This window comes from Camelus dromedarius, chromosome 8 (genome assembly GCF_036321535.1).
Source record: "Camelus dromedarius isolate mCamDro1 chromosome 8, mCamDro1.pat, whole genome shotgun sequence".
NCBI lineage: Eukaryota > Metazoa > Chordata > Mammalia > Artiodactyla > Camelidae > Camelus > Camelus dromedarius.
Window position 1 is genome coordinate 33,645,054 of NC_087443.1, and position 26,775 is coordinate 33,671,828.

A 26,775-nucleotide genomic window follows, 5' to 3' on the forward strand; every position below is an offset into this window, starting at 1 on the left:
GTACAGCCTTGGGCAAGCTAATCCGCCTACATGAAATAGCTGTAATAAAAATGGCTGCTGTGTATTGGTTGCTGCTGTGTGCAAGGCACCATGCTAACACACTTCACATAAATGGGCCTGTTGAATCTTTTCTACAATGCTTTGTCACCAGATTGGCTTGATCCTACCCCCGGGTTGCAGCCTGCATCAGTACGTTTCTCACCAGGTCCGAGTCCAGGTGCTTTCTTTTTTGCTCTGGACTCTCTTTCTACCTAGTTTCCCCAGTTTCAGGAAGGCCTCCCGTTCCCCCATCTTTTCACCCTCAAACCTAACTCAGACATCACTCTTCTACTTAAAACCCTGCAGTGGCATCCCTTTACCCTTGGGATCACACGGACAGTCTTCACCAGGGCCTGGAGGCTTGTACCACCCTGCCATGCTGGGCCACTCTTTCCTCTGCTGTGATTGCCTCTGCAAAGCCCCCACTCTCAGTTCTCCGTCTTGTCTTGTCTTTGCACACCCTGAGCACCCTCTGCTTCCTCTCTCCCAGGGCTAACTCCTTCTCATCCTTGGAGAGAGGTCTTGGCACCCTTCCTTTGCCTCAAGTCTTTCTTACTGCAATTAGAGATAACATGTGTTTGCTGTTTAGTTATCTGTCTTTGCCTAGACTATCGAGGAAAGCAGAAAACATGGTTGTTTTGTTCTACATTTGACAATCCCCTCAGCGGCCTCCAACTCCCACCCTGCGCCCAGCGCGGTGCCAAGTGGGTTTGCATTCTTACTATTTATACGCTTGAAGGCAGGAGGCTGGTGATCCGCCGGAGGTGGCACATTCTGTGCCGGAGCCCGCGCTCTAAGAAACTGCGGCTGTAAAGGCGTCTGGCAGGAAGCCAGGCCGAACTTTGCGCAGCGTCTGAGGGGCTGGCGCCGCGCGGCCGGGCCTCCGCCGCAGGGGTCAAGTGTTCTGTGTTAGGGCGGTTCGCGCTCGGGTCAGTAGGGCCGGTGGCTGCAGTTCCCGGGGGGCCCGCCGGGGGCATCGCCGAGCCTGGAGGGCCGACGCGCCGAGTCACGCCGGTCCGGGAGGGGCCACCCGGCCGGCGGCGGCAACGGGAGCGACGGGCTGGAGCAGGAGCCGCAGGAGGCGGCCGGCAGGTGAGGGGGCGCGCCGGGCGGGCTCTCCGGGACCCCCGCGCCTGCAGGGCCCCTAGACGCCCGGAACAGCGTAGGAGGCGGGGCGCCGGAGTGTGGCCTTGGGAGGAGAGGGCTGTCGTCTAGCATGCGGGGCTCAGGCCTGCTCCGCCCCGGTACCCCCAAAACTCAACGGGGAGGTTTGCTCCCGGCGAGGACGGAGCAAACCCGGCCCCCGAAATCCCTGCTAAGTCTTCCCAAGTAAGCGCTCCCCACCCCCAAATTCCCGGAAGGCTCCAAGGATCGCCTTTGGATGGTGCAAGCTGCCGAGCGGGCGGACCGAAAACGATGTCGCAGGGCAGGAGGAAAAAGCCTGTCTCCAGGAGGAAAGTGCCGGGGGTTACCCAGTGCCCATAGACTCCGGGGTGCGCTGGGAGGTCCGCTTCTCCACGAAGCCCCAGGTTCCACGGCGACGAAGGTCAGAGGTGGCCGAACTAACTCTGATGGGACCGGGGGTGAAACCCAGGACTCCTGAAATCCACCGAGAACTGCTTTTAGCTCCTGATGTTGGGCGCTTTTCTTCCAACAGCACCCACTAAACGCATCTTGCCTTCCCCCTCCAACTAGACTCCCTTTGACCCTTGGTTGTGCGGTGAGGGTGGGGAGGTAAGATGCTCTTGGAGCTGATGGTCCCGCAGGAGGATGGGCACAGGGCAGAGGGTCAGACATAGTTTGGGAAGTGGCTTCCAGGTGTCCCAGCTCTGCTTCTTATGTACAAAGGCCAACATATAAAATATATAAATATGTAAAATATCAAAGAGGTCTGCTTGGGTTCGTGTGTGTACCTGCCCCAAGCTCTCAGAGCCCTCGAAAGAGAACTGTGTGTAACTCTCACTTCTGGAGGGTCTCCATTTCAGAGGAGGTGACTGAGGCCCGGCTGCACCAGGCCTCGCTCAGTACTGCCCAGCCGCTAAGTGAGGACCTGGGCTGAGTGGATGCCTTCTAGGACCAGCCTGATCTTTGTGTCTGGTGGTGAAATGAGGAAACCAGAGTCCAGGCACAGGTGGTGAGCAGACTGTGGGGATGTTAAAGGACATTAGGTTCTGCTACCGGAGCATATATGACACCTGAATAAGCCTGTCTGCCCAGAGCTGCCCTCTCCTGGGGTGTGGAGGGACAGCCCCTCTTCAGTCCCTTTCAGAAATTGGTCTTTTGGGTTTTATTCTGCATGTGTTCCCAGGGAGGGCTAGCCATAGAATGCCCACTCTCAACCTGGTCCCTGGTGTCAGGCGAGGGAGGTCACCCACCCCTCTACCTTCCCCGAGTGGAGGGTGTGTTCATGCGGCTTTGAGTCACTTCAGGATCCTCTCATCCAGAACGGCCACTTTGGAAACACAGCTGTGGAAAACTATCTTCGGTGTAACCAGCGACCACTCAAATGCTGCGTGTTTTATTTGTAATCTCTATACAGCAATTTTGGGGCTATGACTATCCTTGTTTTGATCAGAGTCCATGTGGTTCCAGCTGTATGTCTTCCGAGGCATGGAAAGCCACAGCTTTGGCATAAATGTAACTTCCTCATTTTTCAGTAGATTCCTGAAAGCCCTTTGTCTGTATTAGTGGAGAAAAATCCTCCTGGGATCAGGCTGGTTGTCCTTGTCAGAGAAAACGATTTACTTCAGTAAACCAGATTGTGTGTGTGTGTTGGAGGGTAAAGGTAAAATTACTTAGGAGTTGCTGGACAGTTAGGATTTGTTCTTGGGGACCTTTTTCTATGCTACCATTCCTGAATCTGCGCAGGTTTAGTTAAGATTCTCTGTGCTCACTCTCTCGGCTTGATGCTTAGTAAAATCAGATGGTGGGTTTGGCAGTTCTTCAAAAAAGTTAGATCTAGAGTTACCTTAGGACCCAGCAATGCCACTCCTAGGTATATACTCAAGAGAATTTTTTGTTCACACAAAAAGTTGTACACAGATGTTCATAGAAGCATTATTCATATTAGCCAAAAAGTGGAAGCAACCCAAATGCCCATCAACTGACAAATGGATAAACAAAATGTGGTCTCTCCATACAATGGAATATTACTCAGTCGTAAAGAGAAATGAAGTACTGATACAAGTTACAGCTTGGATGAATCTTGAAAATATTGTGCTCAGTGAAAGAAGCCAGACACAAAAGTTATGGAGTAGGCAGATGTATAGATATAGAAGGAAGGTAGTGATTACTAGGGGCTGGAGGGAGGAGGGAATGGGGAGTGAATGCTGAAGGATATGGGTTTTTGTCTGAGGGGTGATGAAAGTATTCTGATACTAGATCATGGTGATGGTTGCACAACTTTATGAATGCGCTAGAAACCAGTGGATTGTACACTCTAAAATAGTGAATTTTATTTATTGTCTCAGTTATTGTTCCTTATTATAAGTTGGTTCCCCACCTCAGGATATTAAATATAGTTCCCTGTGCTATACAGTAGGACCTTGTTTATTTTATATATAATAGTTTCTGTCTGCTAATCCTGAACTCCTGATTTATCCACTTTCTCCCCGGTAACCGTAAGTTTGTTTTCTATGTTTGTGAGTCTGTTTCTGTTTTGTAAATAAGTTCATTTGTGTCATATTTTAGATTCCACATATAAGTGGTATCTTATGGTATTTGTCTTTTTCTTCCTAGTTTATTTCACTTAGTATGAATCTCTAGGTCCATACATGTTACTGCTAATGGCATTGTTTCATTTTTTATGGCTGAGTAATATTCGTGTGTGTGTGTGTGTGTGTGTGTGTGTGTGTGTGTGTGTGTGTGTGTGTATGACATATCTTCTTTATCCAGTAGTCTGTTGATGGACCTAAATGGTTGCTTCCATGTCTTGGCTGTTGTAAATAGTGCTGCTATGAACATTAGGGTGCATGTATCTTTTTGAATTAGAGTTTTCTCTGGATATATGCCTAGGAGTGGGATTGCTGGATCATATGGTAACTCCATTTTTAGTTCTTTAAGGAACCTTCATACTGTTTTCCATAGTGGCTGTACCAAAAATATAGTGAATTTTATAATGTGCGAGTAGTATCTCAATTAAAAAAATTAGATGGTAAGAGGCCTGCGTTTAAAAAAAAAAACTTCATTATTTCTGTAAAAATGACACACTTATTTAAAATTATTCTAACAATACAAGAAAAAAAAAAGCTCAAAGAAGACAATGAAAACACCCAGCTAGAGACCACTGTTAGCATTTTGGTTTAGAGCACAGATCTGGGCAGACTGTTGAGGACTGAACTTGGGCAAGTTACTGAACTTCTCTCCAAAGTGGGGAAAACCCACCTACTCAATGCAAAGATGTTGGTAAAAGTGCGGTGGATGCTAGCTGTTGTCGTCATTACATGTATGTGTGTGTTTGTAGCTAGATGCTTGTGTCTGATGGCCCACAAGTGAGATTAGGCTCTACATGCTGTTCTATTACCATGGACAAACTCTTTTTTAAAGACTTTATATTTTTAGATCAGTTTTAGTTTTGTAGCAAAACTGAGTGGGAGGCACAGAGATTTCCTATGTGCACCCTGCCCCCGCACATGCATAACCTCTCCCATTATCCACATCACTCGTCAGAGTGGTACCTTTGTTACAGTGGATGAACCTACATTGACATCATCACCCAAAGACCATAGTTTACATTATGGTTCACGCTTTGTCTTGTGTAGTCTGTGGATGAGAACAAATCATGGATAAATCTTTCACATAAAAATTCATCCACTGTAAAACTGAATGTCTCCAGAATATTCCATTTTATGGGTGTGTAACAGTGTGCCCTGTAGTCTTCCTTTGGTGGAGGTTTCCACTGATTGATGGAGTCTCCCACTGATTGAGGCTGTTTGCCCAGCACTATTGCTGTGCAGAACGTATAATTCAACATCATCAGTTGCATTCAGGCATCTTGAGCCCTACAGAGTGTGTAGCTGGGAGTGCAGGTCCATGGCTTAAGCCAACAGTTGGGTGTCTTGTGAAGCAGGTCATGGCCAAGCAGAGGGGAGTCTAGTTGCCCTCAGGGGCTGGGTGAGGACTGGTGCTGGAAGAGCCAAGGGAGAGCCTGGTGTCAAGAGTGTTGGGGAAAGGAGGCTGCCGAGGAGAAGGAGTGGAGTGGGCTGGAGAGCTGCCAGCCCCGCGTTGCCCAAGTGGGTGTGTGAGAGGTCAGTGGAGGAGACAGAAGAGCAGACCAGGAGAGGCCTCAGGCAGCTTGCAGTGTGAAAGCACCTCCCCTCCTGGTACTGGGTGTGCCCTCAGGCCCCAGACTTCCACTTGGAACTCAATTTGCTGAGGAGTGTGCCTAGCTGGGTGAGGCCAGAGTTTACCCTTTGGGGGAAGCTAGTTAATCATCCTAGAGCGGGTGAGGGAGCAGAGGTTTCACTCCTTTGGCCAACCCACTGCCCTTCAGGCCTGTGCGGGGCTCGATGGGCATCCTCCCTGTGAGGGGTGCAGGATGGCACTTAGGCTGGAGTGCTGCCCTGGCACGACAAGCCCTCTGTGTGTGCCAGCCCCTTCGCCTGCCCTCCCCAGCTTGCTCCCTGGGCCCCTCCAACCCCTCCTTTCCTGCTGCTGGACTTCCTGACCTAAGCTTTTCCCTCTGTGGAGAAGACCCCTGACCCTGGCTGTTTTTCAAGGCTCCTTGAGCTTCCCTGAGTGGTCCATGGTGGACCCTCCTCCCCCTAACAAGCTGGATAGCCTCTCTTGGGCCTATGTCCCCAGCTTGGAAGCAGAGCTCTCTGGGTGTTTCCCTGACCTCCTTGCTGGCTGCTGGCCCCCAGGACAGGCTGGCACAGAGGGGGCCATGCTGAAGGGGCAGGTAAAATAAACCCCCTCCCTAGCCTGCCCGACTGCCTGCCACATTCCCAGGCCCTACTCGGCTCCTGGTGTCCCTTCCTCACCCAGGGCCCTCTTGGGTCCTGGCCTAGTTGGCAGATTCAGGCTGATGAACATTCGGGGGATCAGCTCTGGACAGCCTTTCCCAGGGCCTGCGGCAGTGAGTGTGGCACTACCTGCTGGGGGGCTTATTTTGGTTCCAGCCCTGTCACGTCCTCCTTTGTAAAGTGAGTAGAATGCACAAACCTGAGTGCATTGGGGACCAGTTAGCCAATGAGAAACAAAATTAAGTCTCTAACCTCCTGTGCCAGATCTCCCCTCCCTCACCCAGGTTCCCTTCCCCAGGGGAGACATTAGTCAGTGGGCATTTGAATACCAATGAGAACAGTGCCTGGAGGTCCAACCAGAAGCTGCCCGCAGAAGTGTGGGAAGATCTGGGGACCATCTTGAGGGCTGCTACGTCTTAGAAATCTCCTGTGCAAGGACATCACGAGGTGTTCTCTCCCATTACAAGGGGTAAATGGAGGCCCAGAGATGGGAGGGGTTGTGCCCATTGGATGCCTTGGGAAAGGGAACTGGATGGTTGTGGGGAATGAGGTGGAATTAGGATACCCCTTGTTCCTTTGGAATTTAATTCAAATTTTATAAAAATTGGAATTTCATTAGTAGATGATTACATACTTTAAAAAGATGGAGTCTTGGCATTCAAGGCTTTTCTTGCCGTGGCCCACCTCAGCCCTCCCAGCCCTTGAACCCCCCTGAATCTGATGTGGTCTCTCTTCCTATCCCCACAGTGCCTGGTCTGAGATGGGGTCCCAGGTATCGATGGACAAGGGAGCTGTGCACGTGGTGATCGTGGGCGGGGGCTTTGGCGGGATTGCGGCCGCCAGCCAGCTGCAGGCGCTGAACATCCCCTTCTTGCTTGTGGACATGAAGGACTCCTTCCACCACAATGTAGCAGCCCTCCGGGCCTCCGTGGAGAGTGGTAATGGGCTCCTTTCTGGGGCTTTCTTTGTGAGAGTGGTTTTGTCACCACTGTGGGTCAGAGGTGGTTTTCTCCATTTAGGGCAAGGGGCCTCAATTCCACCATTAGACAAATTCTGGAGCATCTTAAGGTCACTGGTCTTAAACAGCTACCATATCAAGGCCCCAGAACTCAGAGTATGAGCTTCCCTGAAGACCTGGGGCTCAGATTGGTGCTTTAGGGGTTAGCGGGTACCCAGGGGTGTACCACTGCCCAGCTGTTTGTCCAAGGGCCCCCCTATTGGTATGCAGCTCAAGAAAGTTATTCTGGCTTCCTGTGGGCAGCCTAGGTTTACACTGTGACTTCCTCTGTGTCTGTTCCCCAGGATTTGCCAAAAAGACATTCATTTCCTACTCAGCGAGCTTCAAGGAAAACTTCCGGCAGGGCCTGGTGGTCAGGATAGACCTGAAGAATCAGACTGTGCTGCTGGAGGATGGCGAGGTGAACCCAGAGGGGGGTGACCATCCTCAGCTGGCATCAAGGAGGCCCCTGGGACATGGATGCTGGTGGGAGGACACTTGGGCCGGTCTCCTTAGGGGTGAGGGTCCCCCATACCCGCCCTGTGCCTGGCAGATAGCAGATCCTCCTGAGCAAAGGCTGGACCCCAGCAGCCACAGGAGAGTAGTGCAGACATTTGTGGAGTCTTTCTTGTATGCCAGGCACTGTCTTAAGACTTACATAATCTCCTTCAATGCCCACCGTGAGCCCGTGAGGGAGGTGGAATAGCCTCAGTGTACCCAGAGGTAAAGAAGCTTGCCCAAGACCCCACAGCTGGAGAGACTCAGCTGGGGTTTGAACCCAGGCAGTTTCACCCAGAGCCTACTCTCTGAAAGCCAGGGTCCCAGGGGGCCACCTTGCTGTCTAGAATCAAAGGGTGGGTTCCACGATCCCACATACCCTGGGCTGGGAAGTCATGGGGACAGAGGTTTTCTTCCCGCAACTCTGTATTCCTGAACCCCAGGATAAGCTTGGTGCCCGGTGTGTTCCTGTGGGACCAGAGCCCCATCAGTGAGCTGCCTCCAGCCCACTCGTCGTGCTGAGGGTCACCTCCAGCCTGGCCCTCTACTCTGTTCAAAGTTAAGGGGGGATTGGACAAAGGGGCCTCAATTCCTATTCTCAGTGAGGATGCGGATTAGTGTGAATCAATCCTCTTTGAATTAATGTTAGGGCTGTGAAATCTCCAGATGGAAAGACTACTGAGAACTTCCTTGTCCTGTGATTTTGGGTCAATGAGGGTGTCTCAGGCCTCCACAGGGGAAGCAGGGGCTGAGCGGGATACAGATCTTCCCGTCCCCCACCTCCCATCAGAGCAGCTCTAATTTGGTCAATTTATATATTTAGGCTCCAAACAGGATTTCCCTTCCTTCTTCCTTCCTCCCACCTTTTTTTTTTTTTTTTTTTTTTTGAGGAAACAGGGGAAGTTTCTTCTAAAATAATGGTAATAATAGGGAGATTCTAAACTAACTCCACATTGGGATCTAGAAACCTGCTTAGTCCCCACAGGTCGTTTCCTGCTCCCTGCTTCCTTGGGTATTTCCTGGGTTCTAATGCCACTTCTTGGCCTAACCAGTTGATAGGTTTGCTCCCCTCCAAGGAGGCCTCCCCCTCTTGGTGCTCCCTGCCCGGTGGAGCCTGGGTTGGATGCAGAGGCCCAGGCCTGCCCTCACCTTTCTTTTCCTGGCCCCTTGCAGGCCCTGCGCTTCTCACATCTCATCCTGGCCACGGGCAGCACCGGGCTCTTCCCGGGCAAGTTTAACCAGGTTTCCAGCCAGCAGGTCGCCATCCAGGCCTATGAGGACATGGTGACACAGGTGAGCTGCCTGCTGACTGAGGACGAGGCAGTGAGGGTAGACCAGGCTGGCCCCCGGGAGAGCGGAACAGCTGTCGGGGTGCCGTGTCTGGGGCTGCAGCAGCCCTGTAAAGGTGGGGAGTTTCCAGGAAGAGGCTCTGGGGGAAGACCTTTGGACCTGTCCTGAAGTCTGGACATGAACACTGAGACCTGCTCACACAGTGATTGGTGTGTCCCCCCACTTGTCCCCTGGGGCCCCCGTTTGCATGGTGCTTTGGTTTTGTAGAGCAGGCTTGGGTCCGTGTCTCAGCCAGTTCTCAGGGGGGTCTGCAGAGGGGATCTGGAGACCCGGAGAAGGGTCCCCAGGGGGTGCAGCTGCGTGCCTGAGGCCAGGTCTGAGGAGCCTCTTGTGCAGTCTTGAGCAGACATTAGAGTGGAGGTTAGGAACCCAGCCTTGAACTCAGACCTGGGCCAGGGACATCTGCAAGTGGGCAGGTGGTGGTACCTGCCTCTTGGCGCTGTTGTGAGAGTCAAGTGAGAAATGCAGGGAAACACCCAGCAAGAGCCTGGTCCTGAGGAAGCACATTTGGACTCTGAACTTGGAAAAGGTTCTCTGTGCTTCTCTGACCAAGGAACCCACTCCCAAGGCTGAACCCCGAAGCGGGGTGAATTTGAGGGTACGCTTTCCATTTCCTCCTCCAGGTCCAGTGCTCACAGTCCATTGTGGTGGTAGGAGGAGGCTCTGCAGGAGTGGAGATGGCAGCAGAGATTAAAACAGAATACCCCGAGAAAGAGGTGGGCAAGCGGCCTTGGCGCCGAACTCCCAGAAGCCGGCTTCTTTTTGTCTGACGAATGTCAGAATTTTCTCAGGGCCTGGGAGGCAGCACTGTGTCAACATAAAGTGGAAGTGTGTGTATCCCGTCTCTTGCTCTCTGCACTGGGGGATCCCCAAAAGTCCCATTCTGCCGGGAAATCTTCCTGGAGAGCCAGGGTGTGTCTTAGTTCAGTGAGGGGTCCTGTCCTCTGGTCCAACCCGGAGGAGCACACCCAGGGTGAATACCTTGTGAAAAGTTGACCCCTGTGTCCCCTGCAGTGTTCCGGCCTTTGCAATAGAAACATAGAATTTGATTACCTCTTTTTGCTGACAACCAGCCTGGTCAAAGATACTCTCATTGGTGTTTTGTCTGGGGCAAGCAGCAGCCTTTTGGTCTTGAAGACAGTTGCCCATGCCCTAGACAGTACATAGGGGGGCCTCACAGTGCACCCCTCACAGCCCATGCTGAGGAAGGACTGTCAGCACTGCCTCTGGCCCACAGGAGGGTATCCCTGCTCCCTTTTAGTGATGGAGGGTTAGAGAATCTGCTGGCACCCTGGAGAGAAAGGGACATTGGGGCAGGTGGTAAAGGCCCCGCTGAGGGCTGAGGGCTGAGTGATGATCAGCAGTTGTGGGTCCTTGAGGCAAGAGCTTGCCTGCAGCTGATGTCAGATTGGCTTGTGGGAGCCACAAGGAGCTGCTGGCTGGTTCTTTTTCTCTAGGGAGAGGCAGATTGGTTTGAAAAGTAAGATCAATATGGGCTAATTTAATTATATGGCTGTCTCTGACAAATTATTGGACATTATTATGAGTGGTTGATGTAGAAGTTTATTAATTTTGATTTATGGGGTAAAGACCAGCCTGAAGTAGTAAATAACTCAGTATAACTTTTATATGTTTATAATTAATAGACAAATAAGAGTAATAGTAGCCACCCTTTATTAAGGACTCAGTATATGCTGAGTTACATGCTTTATGCATATTTTCTCATTTCATCATTATGAAATTCCTAAGAGTGTGAGCCACCTTACTGAGTATCTGGGAGATGTCCAAGTGGGTATCTGAGATGGGATTTCAATCCAGGTGGTCTAATTTCAAAGCCCAAGCTTTGAACATCACTTTAGGCTGCCTACACTTCTCTGTGCTGACCCAGACAGCTAACAGACATGCCTGGAAACACCAGTTTTAGAACCAACTTTTAATGTAAATGTCAGCCTGATTTACAGTTAGAATATCAATGGCTTCTGTATAGACTGTATAATTATAAGTGCCCAAGGATGCTTGAAAATCGTTTTCCGCATGGCCCTAGGTGAGTGTGTGTTGTGGAGCACGGGCACATCTGAAAGAATCCTACCCTAAAGATGCGGGCTCCAGCCCAGCTCGCCATTAACTGGTTCTGGCATTGGGCAGATTACTTCTCTGGGGCTTCAGTTTCCTCACCTGTAAACTGGAGGTGTGGGAGGAGGTGGGGATGGAGGTATGGGAGTGGGGCTCATGTGTTTTCAAGACTCTTTGTGTGAGCACAGGACTCAGTGGCTCCTTATCTGCCCTGTGGTCATTTGTCCCCAGGTCACTCTCATTCACTCGCAAATGGCCCTCGCTGACAAGGAGCTCCTTCCCTGTGTCCGGCAGGAAGCCAAGGAGATCCTGCTCCGGAAAGGCGTGCAGCTGCTGCTGAGTATGTGCAGGTCCTCCCCTGACCTGGCAGTCACTGGCCCTGGCCGGAGGGTGGCCACGCTCACCCCCGGGCTCTCTGTGTCCCGCAGTTAGGCAGCAAAGCCTGTCTGGCCTTGCCGTCCAGCTGGAGGTGTCTGTCCCTGGGCAGGGCAGAGGCCCCGGCATGTACGGGATTTCCCTGTCATGGAGGCAGCACTGTCTGGCTGTTGCTCTGGACACAGGACAGGTGGTAGCCATTTGTTGAATGGTTTAAAAAGTCATATAAAAGATTTGACCTGAATTATGGTATCTCTTTGGTAGAGAGAATAGGTATTTTTGTTTGTATTTCAAGGGTGGTGATGAGTGTGGCTTTTGTCCAGAGCAGGAGGGAAGAGAACTATCCAGCATGTTACGGTGGGGCTCTAGGCCCAGTGGTGTGAACCCCTACTCCCTCCCACTTCACGGGGCTCACCTGCAGGGAGGGTGAGGTGTCTGCTCTGTGCGAGCCCCCCGGCTTCTGGGCTCCACAGGAGCGGCTGTGCAGCACTATGCCCACCTGCATTCCGGACAGCGAGGACCGTGGGCTGGCTGTCGACTTCCCTTGCTTTTCCCTGTTGGTGGTGGGCCTGGTGGGCTCATCTTGCCTGGCGAGGCTGGTGGAGTGGACATTCAGGGAGGCGTGGTTGAAGTCTTCCTCGAATAGCTTTTCCCAGAACCTCTTAGGAAACTCAGCCGCACTTCCCCAAGTTGCTTCTTAGAACTTTCCTCGCATTGGGTCCTTTGGGGCCAGAAGCCCAGATTGTGCTTCTCGGGGCAGCAGAGCGGACAGGTCTCCAGCCCCCAGGCCAGCTCTCGCTTGGGCCCAGCCTTGGTGATGTGCCCACCCTCTGCCAGCCTCCTGGTCACAGGCCTCCCCTGACAGGTGAGCGGGTGAGCAACCTGGAGGAGCTGCCTCTCAATGAGTATCGAGAGTGCATCAAGGTGCAGACGGACAAAGGCACGGAGGTGGCCGCCAACCTGGTGATCGTCTGCAATGGTATCAAGATCAATAGTTCGGCCTACCGCAGCGCGTTTGGTAAGCAGGAGGCCGAGCCGTGGCCCTCTCCCCAGGCTGCCTTCTCACTCTCCAGCCCCTGAGAAGGCCCTGCAGGCCTCTCCCCCGGAAATCAGTGCCCTGCACTTCCCCCTCCATCCCAGCAGCTCATTTGGTCTCTTCTGAATAGTAACAGTAGACTTTAAATTCAGGTTCCGGTCCACTCCTGCTGGGCTTCCCTCAGCTATGGTGATGTGGCTTAACCCACTGTGGCCAAAGTGACCAGACTCTTCCAAAATCGGGTCCTGCCCCCTTGTGGTGAGAGATGGGAACAGATATCAGAGAGGCAAAAAAGATTGGTTTTGTTACTTTCCTTAGAACAGAGATACAGAGGAAATTCCTGGGTCAGGCCTTTGTCTGTTCACAGGTGTGCTGCTCTTCCCAAACCCTGATCCAAACATTTGGCCACTTGAGCTTGGAATGATCATGGGGAGTAGGGCAATAATGTGGCCTCATGTTCTTAAAGCTCAATATTGAACTATTTAGCTGACTTGGGGTGAGGGGAGCTGGGCTGGTAGCTCTACCTGTGACCTGGAGGCCCTGTGGTGGCTGTGTCCACAGGTCCCCATCAGTTACTCCTGAGTATGTTTGCTGGACGAGGAGCTCCTGCTAAGTGTCTGGCAGGAAAGAATTATCCAATCCCAGAAGAAGGAAGCTAGTCCAGACCATGTGTGGGGCTGGGATCAAGGGCTTATAATGTACAGAGATCCCAGAATTTAACACCTAGTTGTCCTAGTGTTATATTTTCAAAGATAAATTCTTTTAAGTCCCTTAAAAAGAAAAGTTTATCATTTATTAAAGCCCTGTATTTATTTTAAAAATCTGATCCATGTTCCGAAGGAAATTAAGATTTGACTAAGTTCTAACTTAATCATCGTAAGTGAATCATTGTTAATTGTGGTGACTTATAAAGAGTTATGTGCATTGTATGAAACGACACTTGCTGGTCTTTCTGACCAGTTTACACCCTGGAATAGTAAGCTCACCTGTGCAGGAGGAGTTCTGAGGTGGGGACTTCAGGCAGAAATAAACCAGGCGGGAGGCTTGCCTCGTGAAGATGTGCCTTTGGAGGGTGGTTGGACCAGCCCATCTTCCTCACGTTCTGGTGGCCACTTCCTATGGCAGCTTAGATTCTTGGTTTTGGGCTGGTTTTGCCTGGCAGATGACGGACTGGCCAGTAATGGTGCCCTGAAAGTGAACGAGTATCTCCAGGTGGAGGGCTGCAGCCATGTCTACGCCATCGGTGACTGCGCTGACGTGAAGGAGCCCAAGATGGCCTATCATGCCGGCCTTCATGCCAATGTTGCCGTGACCAACATCATCAACTCCATGAAGCAGAGGCCTCTCAAAGCCTACAGGCCAGGTCAGGAAGCCCCACATGTGGTACTGTTTTAAGAGTTAGGGTTAGACATGGTGAAGCCTTTGTGGGCTTGACCGCTGGAACAAACTCTCAAAGCTGGGGACAGAAACCTCCCCCCTGGGGCTCTAGATAAAAATGTCAGGGACGTGCCTGCCTTCCTGAAAGCCTCATGCATTTGCTTGTCCTGACACCAAAGGCCCCAGGAAGGGTTTGTGCTATGGGAGTTGCAGGCCCCTGAACAGTGAGCAGGATTCTAGTTTGTGCTCATCTCTGCTCCGCAGGTGCGCTAACGTTCCTCCTGGCCATGGGGAGAAATGACGGTGTGGGCCAGATCAGTGGCTTCTACGTGGGGCGGCTCATGGTGCGGCTGGCCAAGAGCCGGGACCTGTTCATCTCCTCAAGCTGGAAAACCATGCGGCAGTCTCCACCCTGATGTGGAGGCTGGGCGAGAGACAGGTACCACTGCTGCCATTGAATGGATTTCTTGACAGATGGTACCCTCTTGACAAATGCCAAAGGGCAAAATCTCTTCCTGGAGTAAGATGCCAGTGATGTACTGACCAGAATCGCAACTTACAGAAAACCAAAAATGGGGGAGGGGGGAGTGAGAGAGAAAGAGAGAGAGAGGAGGGAGAGAGATTGTCATTAAAAAGGACATCCCTAAAGGAGTCTGTCTGGGTTTTAAAAGGTCAGCTTGCACTTGTGCTCGCTGAAGGGTTCACTTGGTCCTGAGGAGGGCACAGCCCACCTTCTCCACCCCAGGCTCCTCTTGGATGTGTGTGCACGCACTCACGGAGTGTAGCATTCAGAGCTCTGAGCAGGGGAGGGAGCTCAGTCTCTTGGTGGCAGGAAAGGTCTCCCTGTCTGTGAGGGCAGGAAGGAGGGTCTGCACATGGACACCAGCCAAGGAAGGGGACCCGAGTGGAGAGGCGGCCTACATCCTAGTCTCTCCCATCTCATCAGGAGGTGAGGAATTCTGCAACACTCAGGTTGTTAACTGGAGCCTAGTTTTAAACTGCTGGTCCCTACAGTCTTTGAACTTCATGAGACTTTCTATATTTCCATTTTTAGATCCTGAATATATACCATAGGTTACACTTGAAAAGAGTTAGATACAATTTCCTCCTGGTTATTCCATCCTAATGGAGAGTGAGTTTTTACAAAGCTGACAGGTGAAGACGGAAGCCTAGCCTGCCAGCTGCCAGAGGTGTTTCAGGGAAGGCAGCTGAGTTAGCATGATCGTTGGTGGGTTGCCCTCTGGCTAGTTCAGGGAGCGGGGTGGGGGGTCCAGCATGTGAATCCATGTGCTTCCCAGCTACGATCACAGGCAAATTTTTAAGTGATAAAACTCTAGCTGGTGCTGGGGGCGGGGGGCCCCGTGGGAACCTTGGTGGTTCTGTGCTTCTAGTTTTCTGGCCAACCCCAACGTCACTTATCTGGAGACCCAGCCATGTGGTAATAATGCCTGCAACCTGTCAAGTTAAGGTATAAAAATGACTCCTCTATCTGGGAGAGGACTTCCAACCAGGACAAGCTTATTCTGGACCACATGGTGATATCTCTATGGCAGAAGTGGTTGACGAATTCATCTGAATAAATTCAGGCCCTACTCCTGCCCACCCTGCCCCTCTCCGTCCACTTTTAATGGTAGCCGCTGGGTCCTTGTCCTTGGGATACCAGCCTCACTAGGGTTCTTGGTCTGTCCTGTCTGGGCGGTGGCCCACGTCTGTTCCATTTTGTTGCCCAGGCCTAAGTGAGACCGTGCCTCTCTCCCAAAGGATGGCCACCTCGCGGAGACTTCACCCAGCCCTCCGTTTCTGTGGACTGCGGCCAAGCAGGCTTCCTTTCTGGGAGCTGCTGCCTGAGGAAAGCAAGCCATTCTGTGCTGTCTGACCTGGGGCCCAGCATAGTGGGAGTCTCAGCCCCACAGCGACAGGCCTTGTTCTAGTTATAACATTCTAGAAGTTTCCACTCATGGGGACACAGTTCTCCAAACTGAGGAAATGTTGCAATAAAAGAATATTTTGTAAGAAAGACACTGGATCTTTTATTTTTTCTTTTCATTTTCTTTTTCTTAAAAAAACAACAACCAAAAAAAAAGCCTGAAGCAAAACCTTTGTGGGAGTAGTTACAGATATTACAGGGGGAGGGGTGGGGGCACTGAAACAGGAAAGAAAAGCACCAGTGAGATGCCTTTCTGATTTTCTCCATCACTGAACACAGACAGCCAAAAAGCCCGACTCACTTTTCTGCCCTCTTTCCTTGCAAAAAGGAGAAACAGAAGATTGTAAGAATTTCGAGAGGATTTTTGTGTGTGTGTAAAAGTCAATGCTATAAATCTAAAACGAAGTCTGTTTTTTAAAAAATTTCTAAAACAACAGGAAGAAAACACATGGAAAGAAACCCCTCGTGGAGACCTGGTTAATTATGGACTGAGGCTCTTTTTAACGAGAGTATAAAATGCAGAGGGCTCTTCCAGTGGGCAGGACCTGCTCCAGCAGCCTCTGCTACCCACTTCCCTTTCTGCTGCCCTCCGCTCCCCTGCCGTCACCCCTCCTCTCTCCTTTTAAGCAATGAAACCCGGCTCCTGCGACTTTGATGCTCCTGACTCCTGTTGGTAAGCGTGGCCCCGCCGGGCGGGTGTGGGGCGGCTACTTGGCATCGAGTTTGGCCATCTCCTGCACGTAGATGCCGATGCTCTCGCTGTCGAAGAGCAGGAAGTAGACATTCTTCAGCGAGGATGCACTCGAGTCGTCAAAGTGGGCCGAGATGGCTTTGAGGGTCACCTGGGCTGCCGTCTGTTTGGGGAAGCAGTTTCTGCACCAAAGGAAAAGAAGAGCCGGTGTCACTTTGGTCCCCAGGACCCATGGTGTGACTTTGCCCTCAGCCTGGTATAGGGGCAAAGTGGTTCCCTCTTATCTTGGCACCAGGCCTTTGTTCCTATCACTGGTGGTGGGGGTCTCACCATGTGCAGGCTGGCCCACACATGATCCCCTTTGACCCTAGTCAGAGGGACATCCTGGGAGGGGGCAAGCAGGGGACACTGTCCCCACTTTACTGGTGCCATGCTGGCTCAGAGAGGCACAGTGGTTTTAGCCATGGTCATAGTGCTATCTGGGGTGAGTGGTACCCTGTGCTTGAACCTACTTTGCCTGACTCAAGTCCAGCTGAGCTTTACAACCACCAACTCAGCATTTAAAACACCTGGTCTTCAAGAAGGCAAATACAGGTTTTATTAGCTCCTCAAAACTGGTTTACATGCAAAACAGATAGTTTCTTAAAGGGCAAAAAATGTATGTTCAAAAATACGTCTTCATAATTCCTGATTCATGCACTTCACGTTCCTCTCACTAACCCTTATGGACATGCCAGTGTAACTTCAGCAGTGATGACTCTGGGCAAGGCCTAAGCCCCAGGATGCAATGATAGAGCTGTCCACCAGGGACACGGCCGTCAAGGTGACACCCCTGGTCATTTGGGATCAGCCACTAAGTGCCCTTGGGCAGGTCCAGGATGGGCCTGCCTGATATGAATTCTCCTCATTGGGCTGTAGTGTCCAGCCCAGAACATCCCTGCACGTGGTCCCAGCTACATAGAGAATTCAGCTGGCAGCTCCTTTGGGTCAGCCTGCGGACCCAGCGCTGGTGGCTCAGGTTGAGACAGGACCACCGCAGGAAGCTAGACCTCGTTCCTTCTCTCTTTGCCTTCCCGTAACTCTGCTTCCTGCAACAGAATGTCTTCAGAGTGTAAATCAAACTATGCTACGGAGGGGCCTCTCTTGAGAGGGTGTTCCAAATTAAAGCAATAACTCGCTCTGGCTGTGAGCATGAGGAGAGAGGCCATGCTACATGTGAGGACAGATAGCCTCATTATTTACCTGAAATATTGCTCCTGTGCTCAGTCGGGGTCTGTGGCAATTAGAACAATCATTTCTCCTAACCCCTCAAAGCAATCCCATGCTGAGAGCCTTTCCCTTTTGTGGGTGTTTGTCAGAGCCGCAGTCTCAGGGCTCCTCCAGCTGCAGCCCCAGAAGACCCTGGGGATTCTGAGGCAGCAGGTCTGGGCTGGGGTCTGAGACTTGCGTCCTAACCTGGTGGGGTCACTGCTGCTCATCTGTGGACCACACTTTGAGGAGCAAGCACCTTGAAGCCTGGTGTTTCTGATCCTGTGTTCTAGACAGGGACAGGGAACGTAGGCTTTCAATATGGCAGGCTTTCAAAAGAGGACTTTACCTCCCTCTCCTCCTGGAAGCTGCCTTTCTCCAGGTGTTTTAAAGGATGGAAACTGGCTTTCTTGCTCTATCACCTGGTCAATGTGCCTGGGTATGCTGGCAGCCCTTGGGCACATCCTCTGGGATGGCCAGACTGGATTGACCAAGTTGGGGAGCAGCTGGTCCCCAGGGAGAAGGCTGGACAATCGGACCCAGCACCCCTGCCACCTGCCTGGGGAGCGCATCTTACCTGCCGCTGGGGAAGGGCGGGAACGCCACTGACTTCAGCTTCTTGTCCTCTGCCGCTGACAGGCAGTTTTTGATGGTCTCTTCAAGCTGTTCTTCACATTTGTCGGAACCCCACTGAGGGATGTGACAGTGGATGACAAATTTGGCTGCAAGTCCGCTGGACTGGCTGACGGCAGCTGGGACAGGGGAGAGTAATGCCGCAGGTTATTTCCTACATCTTCACCTTAGCCAGGGGGTTAGGCCGAATCTCCTGTGTCCCTCTTAGAGGCGTGGGGGACGAGGGCAATAGAGAACTTGGCCGGACAATGTTTGGGGCTTCTAATGAGGAACATACATTTACTGGAGAGTAGGAGCCACGCCAGAATTACTTTTGACAGCAGGCACAAGCTTTGGATAAATGCGTTTAAAGCTGATGTGACAGTATGTCACACTTTCACATGGTCTGCCTTCTGGGCTATTCCTAATCAAAGGTTCACATTGGAACCGTCTCTGGTGGCTGTGGGAGACCAAGGAATGGCCTCCCCCAGATGTCCATGTCCTAATCCTGGAACCTGTGAATGTTTCCTTACGTGGCAAAAGGGACTTTGCTGATGTGATTAAGTGAAGGACTGTGAGATTGGGGAGGTTATCCTGGACTATCCACATGAGCCCTAAATGCAATCACATGGGTCCTAATAAGATGGAGGCAGGGAGGGCAAAGGTAGGAAAAGGAGCTGTGACGATGGAGCAGAGGTTGGAGTGATGCATCCAGGAGCCAAGGAATGTGGCGGCCTAGACGCTGGAACAGGTAAGGAAGTTCTCTGAGAAGCAACCAGCCCTGCCAGCACCTCGATTTTAGTTTAAGACTCACTGAGGACTTCTGACCTCCAGAACGCTAAGTGAATACATTTGTGGTGTTTGAGGCCACTAAGTTAGTGCTAATTTGTTGTAACAGCAATTAGAAATGAATACAGCAGCTTCTAAAAAATGGACCAGCCCTCCCCTGTCACCCACACTGAGATCCTGACTTGGCAGGTCTGATGCAGGACTTGTGCCTGGTGATTTTAGGACCTTCTGTAGATTGAGAACCGCTGCACTTGGTTGTGCACCCCTCAGTCAGGGATTGTCTTTTGATCATCTCTATATACCCGAGGAGCCTGACAGGAGCAGGTGTTCAAAATGGGTTGTGAAATTGGATTATGCCCACCTTGTCTCATAAGTTCAGTTCATATTCCTTGCTTTTATTTTTTACTCCCCCAAACCTATTTCCCATCAGCGACAGAACTGATAATGAGGAGCTCTAGGTAAGTCCCTGTGGCTGTCGATCCCCACAGGAGAGGTTTGGTCTGATCCACTGGCCACTCTCCAGTCCCTTGGGGCCACTTTGGCTGCAGCCCTGTGCTGCTGGCCCCTAAGCCACCTACCTAGTGGAGCTGGGGCTCTGTGCCACTCAAGGAGCCGAGTGGAGCAAAGGTCCCCAGGTGCCCAGCAAAATCATCATTCACTCCCAAAGCCTGAGTCTCCATCTCTGCCACCGGCACCACCCATCAGTTTTCCCCTGACTCTCCCATTCCAGGCCCGTCTGCTTCACTTCCATCGCCACCTCCCACCCCTGTCTCATCCAGTGTCCCGGCTGGAATCAGGATGCATCTTACAATCACTGTGGGCCTGGATTGAGCTGAGTCCTTCCAGAGAGAAGTTGCATTTGCTTCTATGTCAACTGGGGACCCTACCAGACCCAGGTCACATCCCATTAACTTCCCTGCTTGGTTTTTGGGCCTCACTGGATTTGGCTGCAAATCCACAGGAGTACCAGCTTGTGGTTCAAATTTCTCCCACCAAGTCTGCCCAATGCCAAGGTCAAGGTATAGACCTGCTGCCCTTTCTGCACGGTGTGTTCATGTCTTGCTCGCTCTTAAACTGAACATGTCCTGGTTTTATGTGGGGTCTCCTATTAGACACTCCACCTTGGAAACTGATTCTTTCTTACAAGCAGGGAATCTCTTACAACCGATGGTGTTTTGGAACTAAATGAAATGTAATGTTAGACCCCGATGAACTGTCTCCCCTCTTCCAGATTCACCCTCACCAATCCCTTCTTCCCAGGGAGCTGCTGCTGACTGGCCCTGAATACTTAGCCCTAACAGATGGTGCCTCAATTTCTTAGCTCATACTTGTTTTCTGCAGCCCTCTCCTTCCTTCTAGATTTACTTCCATTTCTCCCAGTGAGGCCTCTGTAGTCCTTTCAACAAGGGTCTGTGGACTTCTGACTCAACTTCTGTCTCTCTGAAATCCTACATCTTTCACCCTCCGTCTTGAACAATAACAAAGTAACATGTGGACTTCTTGGTTCACAGTTTTCCCCTTAGTGCTTTGAAGATACTTCTTTTCCATCTCCAAGCATCCTTTGCTGCTGCTGAGAAGTCCACTGTCAGAAGAACCATCTTTAAAAAAGCTCTGCCTTTCCTTAGGTGGCTTCTCAGGTTTCCCTTGATTTTTGAACTTTGGAAATGTCACTATGATAGGCCAGTATTTATTTTGATTTAATATCTCAATGTTTTTTCATTCTGGAAAATTCTCAGCCATGATCTTTTTCTCAGTTGAGGTATAGCTGATTTACAACATTAGTTTCAGGTATGCAGCATAGTGATTCCACATTTTTATAGATTACACTCCATTTAAATTTATCATAAAAAATTCGCTCTATTGGCTCTGTTCCCCGAGCTATGCAATATATCCTTGTGGCTTATTTCCCTTACACACGGTAGTTTGGACCGCTTAATCATTTTACATACTGCCTCTCTACCTTCTACTTTCTGTCTCTGGAACTGTGTTGGAGGCACTTTTTCTATATAGAGAGGCTATTTTTCTCCCTTCCCACCCTGTCAGGCAGTTTGCTGGGTGCCTCCCCACTTTCCCCCAGGTAGGATCCAGTCTTATATGGACAATCCAGGGCGCCGTCTCATGGTCATAGAGGGGGTGTGGTAGATCCAGACACTCAGCCAGTAGACATCACGACTGCGGGCCTGGGCAAGTCTTTTGCTGCGCTAGACAACAGATTTCACATGAGCCGTAGCCCCGGGTGGTGGTCAGAGCTTTGGCTCCCAGTAAGGGCAGTGGGAGTTTTATCTAGCCCTTGCTCTGAGCAATGAGCCTGGCTCTGGTCCCCTCCAAGCATGAGGTGACTCTGATCCCATCACCAGGTAAGAGCTGACGTCCTGATGGCTCTACGTAACACCGGACCCGAAGCCCAGCCTGCGGCTTTGACGGCCGCCCTGGCTGCTGCCGCCTGCAGCTCTTCTATCTCTGTGCACGTGTGTGTTTATCTTCTATTTCAGCGCTGTTCTTAGAATTTTTTTTTAATTTTAATTTTTTATTTTTTGTGGTTCATAGAATCCATTTAAAAAAAGAAAATTGACCTGTCATCACTATGTGTGTGAGGGGTGGTATGTGCAGGCTGCAGTGTGGACTCATGTTCTTTCTCGACTGGAAGCCCCACTACTTTTCTTGCCATCAAATCTGATCATGACAGCCCCAGCTTCAACTTTCAAAGGCACCCTTCTCATCTAATTGGGGTAAATCCAGACCCTTAGCACAGCCCGAGGTCCACGCTCCTCTCCGGCTGCCATTTCCCTCCTCCTCCTGCTGGCCCTTGACTGAGCCCTCTCATACATCGTGCCCTCACTGCCTACAATGTCCCTGCACCCAGGTGGGTCTCACATCCTCCCTGGAGTCTCCCCAGCTCCTCCAAGCAGAGGGCGTGGCTCCTCTGTGCCCCACTTCTCTGTCTGTCTCTTCTCCTAGACTGTCCAGTGCCTGAGGGAAGGAATGGGTTTTATTTGTCTTTGGAGCCCCAGCACCAGGACAGCACTTGGCACTGACTAGATGGTCACTGGAGGTGGTGTGGTGGGGACACAAGGCTGAAATTAGACCCATTTGTCAAGAAGTTAGCCAATATCCTTGAAAACAAGCGTTCAAACAAAACCCTGTGCACAGATGTCCAGAGCAACTATTCACAATAGCCAGAGGTGGAAACAACCCAAGTGATGAATGGATAAGCAAATGGAATAGTGTCCAGCCATAAGAATGAAGACCTGAGCCACGCTACCACAGGATGAACCTCGAAAACTTTTAAGTGAAAGAAGCCAAACACAAAAGATCACATATTATACAATTCCATTTTTATGAAATATCTAGAAGAGGCAAAGCCACAGAAAGAGAAGGCAGACTGGTGGTTGCCAGGGGTTGGGGGAGGGATGTGACTATTTAACGGGCATGGGGTTTCCGCTGAAGGTGATAAAACGTCCTAGAACCGGACAGCGGTGACGGCAGAACAGCACGGAGTGCGCTTCATGCCAGTGAACTGTGCCCGTTTAAACTGGACATGGGTAAGTTTTGTTATGTGTATTTTAGCACACACACACTAAGTCACCCAGTTGCTCTAGACCATTTTTGGGTGAGCTGATACAAATTGGCTTGAACTATCCAGACACTTTATAGTCCCCCAAATGTATGAAATGATCTACACGGGCCTGCTCAGATCATCTGAGAGATGCTAAAGTAGCTTTCAGATTGTTACGGCCTATTTTGCTTTGCAAACTGAATATGCGTGAAGCACGTCCTGCTGGAGGGGACCTCGGTGAGGCTGTGCTCGGGACACGGGCCCAATTCCACACTCACCTTCAGCAACTTCCAAAGGGCCCTGGGACTTGCGAAGCTCCTTTACCGTTTCCAAGAACTCCTTCCCCCCAGCCTTTTCCAAGGCCTTACCTGTGAAGGAGGAAAAAGGAAAACCATTCTGGTTGCTCTTTTCAAAGTCATTAATTACATACACTCTGACATATTTTTACTAGGTCTTAAAAAAATGCTTAGAAAGTAGGGGTAAAACTTTGCAATTGAAATCCTGGTTGCCAGTGGTTACTGGTGGCAGGGGTCCCTGGGCTTCTGTCCAGCAGGACTTAGATTCTAGCACATTCTTTTTTTTTTTTTTAATTATTTAATATTGCTTCTAATGTATCGTAGGAGTTACTTCTCCAAAATGTTAATCACAGCTGGATTGAAAGAGTATTTGAGAAATGTGGCAATGTCATTTACATAAGTATATCACACTGTAAGTCTGCTGGAGAGCCAAAGGGATTTGCCTTCGTGGAATTTGAAACAAAAGAACAACCAGCAAAAGCTACTGAGGCAGGACAAGAACTTTTAGTCAGAATGGAGTGGGGAGGGGTAAGGAAGAGAAGTAGCTCTGAAGATGCAGAATGCCTAACTCCCAAATCACAAGTTTTAAAAATTTCTCAGAAAGACATCATTAAAAAAGAAGCTTCAGAAGTTTGCAAATAAATAAATAAATACTTATAAAAAGAAAGAAAAAAAGAAAAGAAAAAGAAAACCCCCAAACAAAAAAACAAAGGTTTTTATAAATTTAAGGTTAGGATTAGGTAAATAAGGTTTTCTTTTTTCTGAACTTATGTCTTTATTTCTTAACTTGATATTTAATTTACAGTTAGAGGTCTCTACTGAAGAAGAAAATGATACTGGAGAAAGAAAAGACGGATCCCTCTTGAAAGCAAAAAGGAAGCGTAAGAAAAAACATAAAGAGAGGTATAAGTGGGAGAAGAAACCTATTGCGAGTACAATCAGAGTAAATGAATGGTACAAATTATATTGTTGGCAATCGACACACTTCATAGCAAACTCTTTAAAGGACCTTTTTAGGGGGTGATTTGGCCATAAAGCAGTCTCATGACATGAACCCTAAAGGTGATCTTCTAAAAAAAGTGAGGCTCTAGTGTTCTGAGCTCTGCGCTCAGTGTCATGGTGTGCTGGTTGAATTCAGGGTTTTGCTTGATGGCAACACCCCCCACCCCCATCATGGGGCATCTCACAGACCCTGCAGCCTGCCTTTTGTCACCAGGTCCTAAGCCTGGACCCAGAGTCACGCTTGGGGCGGGTGCAGCCACAACGGGGGGCCTGGCCCCAGAGTCACGCTTGGGGCGGGTGCAGCCACAACGGGGGGCCTGGCCCCAGCTGACAGATGGCCTGGCAGGAACCTCTGGGTGGAGAGCTCTGGGATCCTGTTCCCATCTCACCACCATCTATGTGTTGTAAGTCCCTGGGGCCGAAGGACAGACATAGGCCCAGGGCAGCCTGGAATGTTGTGCCCCCAATTTGGCCCTCAGTTTTCAAAGGAAAATGCAGAGCTTTGAGGGGTTAGTCACTAAAGACCTTTCTGCTGGGTAGCTGAAGCTGGTAGCCAAGTTCACGCTGAGAAGCAGAAGAATTAGGCCCAGGCTGCTGTGCTCCACTTTCGGGTCAGGGGCCAGGTGAGACCACGCAAAAGGCAAGGTGAGTCCACGCTCTTCCCTGAAGACATTGGAATAATGTCTTTCCCTCTGTGGAAGCACTCCAGTGAAATAAAGAAGGAATGCTAGGATTAGAATATCTCCCCTTTGCAACCCCTAACGAGTGGACAAAGCTAGGGAAGGGGCATCAGTGAGAACAGGGCACTATGTGCCTCCTGATGGAAGAAAGCTCCATCACTGACCAAGCAGTCATGACAAAAAGTTTTGAACCTGAATCTAGTTCAGCCTCTGGCTCCAACTACCAACTTATAAGAAACTTAGGCGACACCAGGAGGATGGAATTAACAGAATCCAGACTGTGGGAAACCCCACAGGACAAATGGCCCAGCTTCCTCAACAAATAAATTGCTAAGAAAAAAAAGAGAAAGATGAAGGGGGAACCTATGACTTTTAGGAACTTAGCCAATTGTAATGTGTGGACTTATTGGAGCCTGAATCAAACACATTTTTTAAAAAAAACTGACATTTATAATGCAACTGGAATTTGAACAATGGATATTTGATGATATTAAGTTAATTATTTTTAGTTGTGATAATGGTATTGTGGTTATTTTGTTAAAAAATAGCCCGTGTCATTCTGAAATATTCACAGATAAAATACTATGTCTGGGGGCACGTGGGTTCGGGCAGAGCTGAACTGAACTTGGTCATCAGTTGATGATCGCAACGGGGTGTGTGGGTTCATCGCATTCTTTTGCTATTTTTGTGTATGCTTAAACTTCTCTGTACTAACATATAATGTTTTAAAAAGAATACACCAGGGCCTTATCTGCATGGGGTGGTTGGTCTGGGCGATGGTAGTGGAGAACAGAATCATGATGGGAGGGACTCCTTCTAACAACTCAGCAACCGTGAAGAAGACCGTCTTTTATCAGATGCCTGTGAGCGGGGCACTGTGCTAAGCCCCCTCTTTGTGTTGCCTTATTTCACCTTCACAGCACCTGTGAGACGTACTATTGTTATCCTCCCCTACAGGTGAGGAAACTGAGGTTCAGAGAGGTTAAGTATAGAAATGATAAAGAAGATAAACTCTTAAAAAGATAAATTTGTTTTGTTTGTGAGAAGCTAGGACACACTTCAAAACAGCTCAAGATTAAGGCCACAAGGGGGAGTCTTTCCACATGGAGGGAGTTAAGGGCAGTGGGTAGGGCCTGGGCTTTTTGTTTTGTTTCTTCCCCCCAGTGCTGTCTTAGACATTTCATTCATATAAAATCCAAAACAGATGACAAACCCTCTGTGCTGTTAGAAGACAGGATAGTGGTTACCCTTGGAGGGATGAGGGGGGACTTGTGGGGCTGCTGGTAAGGTTCTGTTTCACGATCAAGGTGTTGGTCACACAGTTGTGTTCACTTTGAGAAAAATTCATCAAGCTGTGCACTAGAGATCTGTTTTTGTAGAATACTTCAATAAAAATTTCAAAACTATTTGCATATCTAAAACAAATTCATTATTCTCTGGTAATGCTGCTCAGTTATACCCCATGTCCACCAAGCAGGGATTGACAATAACCGACTTCACAAGAACATGCCAAAACAGTGGCTCTCCCCTGGCACCTCGCCCGAAGTCTCAGGACCTTACCTATATCTTCCTTGAGGTCAATTTCGGCTGTGGTTGGGTGGACAATGCCCTCCACTCTCATGGAGCCAATATGGCTGATGTCACTCTGGGTCAAGGACAGCTGCATTGAGAAGAGAAGATGGACAGTGTGGGGAGATCAAGTCCTATGAAAAACCTTCATGTTTTACGCCACATCTGTTTGTTGTCTCAATTACCTATACTGACCGTCGACTGAAAGGGCTGTACCTGGGGCGCCCGTCTCAAGTGTCCCAGGCATGTGGTTGTCAATAGGCTCTTTTGAGCTCAGTGGATTTAATGTTCACTCTGAGGTGAGCAGCATGCCACAAACCTGCCTCCCCTTCCAGCAGCAGAACAGGACCTGCCCTCCTCCTCCTTTCCTTACAGCTTATGCCTTCATTTCCAACCCGCGTAGCCTCCATGTTCGGGGTCAGATTCTCTGAGTAGCTCCTGCAAGAAGCTACTCAGTTCCCTGCATTCTTTCCAGAGCAGCACAGACTTTTGGGGGCAGGGATGCAAAGGCAACCACTCTGCTTGGGAGAAGTGATGGGCTCCAGGATTCTGACCCGCCTACGTCTGGCCATCTTGCCTTTTGGGACCATATGCTTGGGGCTACACTTGTGAGGTGCTGCCCTCTGTGTTCATGGCTGAGTGGAATGGAAGGCATTCAGCGTCGTCTCCCATGTGAGCTAGAACTTCCCGCTCCCCT

The 26,775-nt window shown here is 50.1% G+C and overlaps 2 protein-coding genes across 8 annotated transcripts in view; one reads left to right on the forward strand and one right to left on the reverse strand.

The window, feature by feature from the left end:
* The first annotated feature begins 898 nt into the window (after positions 1-898).
* Positions 899-15,725, forward strand: AIFM2 (apoptosis inducing factor mitochondria associated 2). Of its 5 annotated transcripts, none has more exons than XM_031461153.2 (10): positions 900-1,131; positions 6,750-6,940; positions 7,305-7,420; positions 8,671-8,790; positions 9,471-9,563; positions 11,152-11,260; positions 12,161-12,313; positions 13,494-13,694; positions 13,973-14,147; positions 15,439-15,725. In XM_031461153.2, exons 2-9 carry the CDS (start codon positions 6,763-6,765, stop codon positions 14,122-14,124), a joined length of 1,122 nt encoding a protein of 373 aa, XP_031317013.1. In that variant the 5' UTR covers positions 900-1,131; positions 6,750-6,762; the 3' UTR covers positions 14,125-14,147; positions 15,439-15,725. The 5 variants fall into 5 exon arrangements, with proteins under 5 accessions (XP_031317016.1, XP_031317013.1, XP_031317014.1 ...); XM_031461154.2 differs by having other exon boundaries at positions 15,470-15,725; XM_031461155.2 differs by lacking the exon at positions 900-1,131 and adding an exon at positions 1,216-1,585.
* The window catches only part of LOC105099876 (core histone macro-H2A.2), a 43,371-nt gene continuing 32,314 nt past the window's right edge, over positions 15,719-26,775 (reverse strand). For 2 of the 3 annotated variants that reach the window (XM_031461157.2, XM_064488103.1), the window contains 4 exons: positions 26,070-26,169; positions 22,810-22,899; positions 18,152-18,326; positions 15,719-16,508 (listed from right to left, as the gene is read on the reverse strand). In XM_031461157.2, coding sequence (XP_031317017.1) covers positions 16,343-16,508; positions 18,152-18,326; positions 22,810-22,899; positions 26,070-26,169 — 531 coding nt within the window. In that variant the 3' untranslated portion in view covers positions 15,719-16,342. Of the gene's footprint in view, positions 16,509-18,151; positions 18,327-22,809; positions 22,900-26,064; positions 26,170-26,775 lie in introns of all 3 variants that reach the window. The other variant, XM_064488102.1, reaches the window with a different exon arrangement.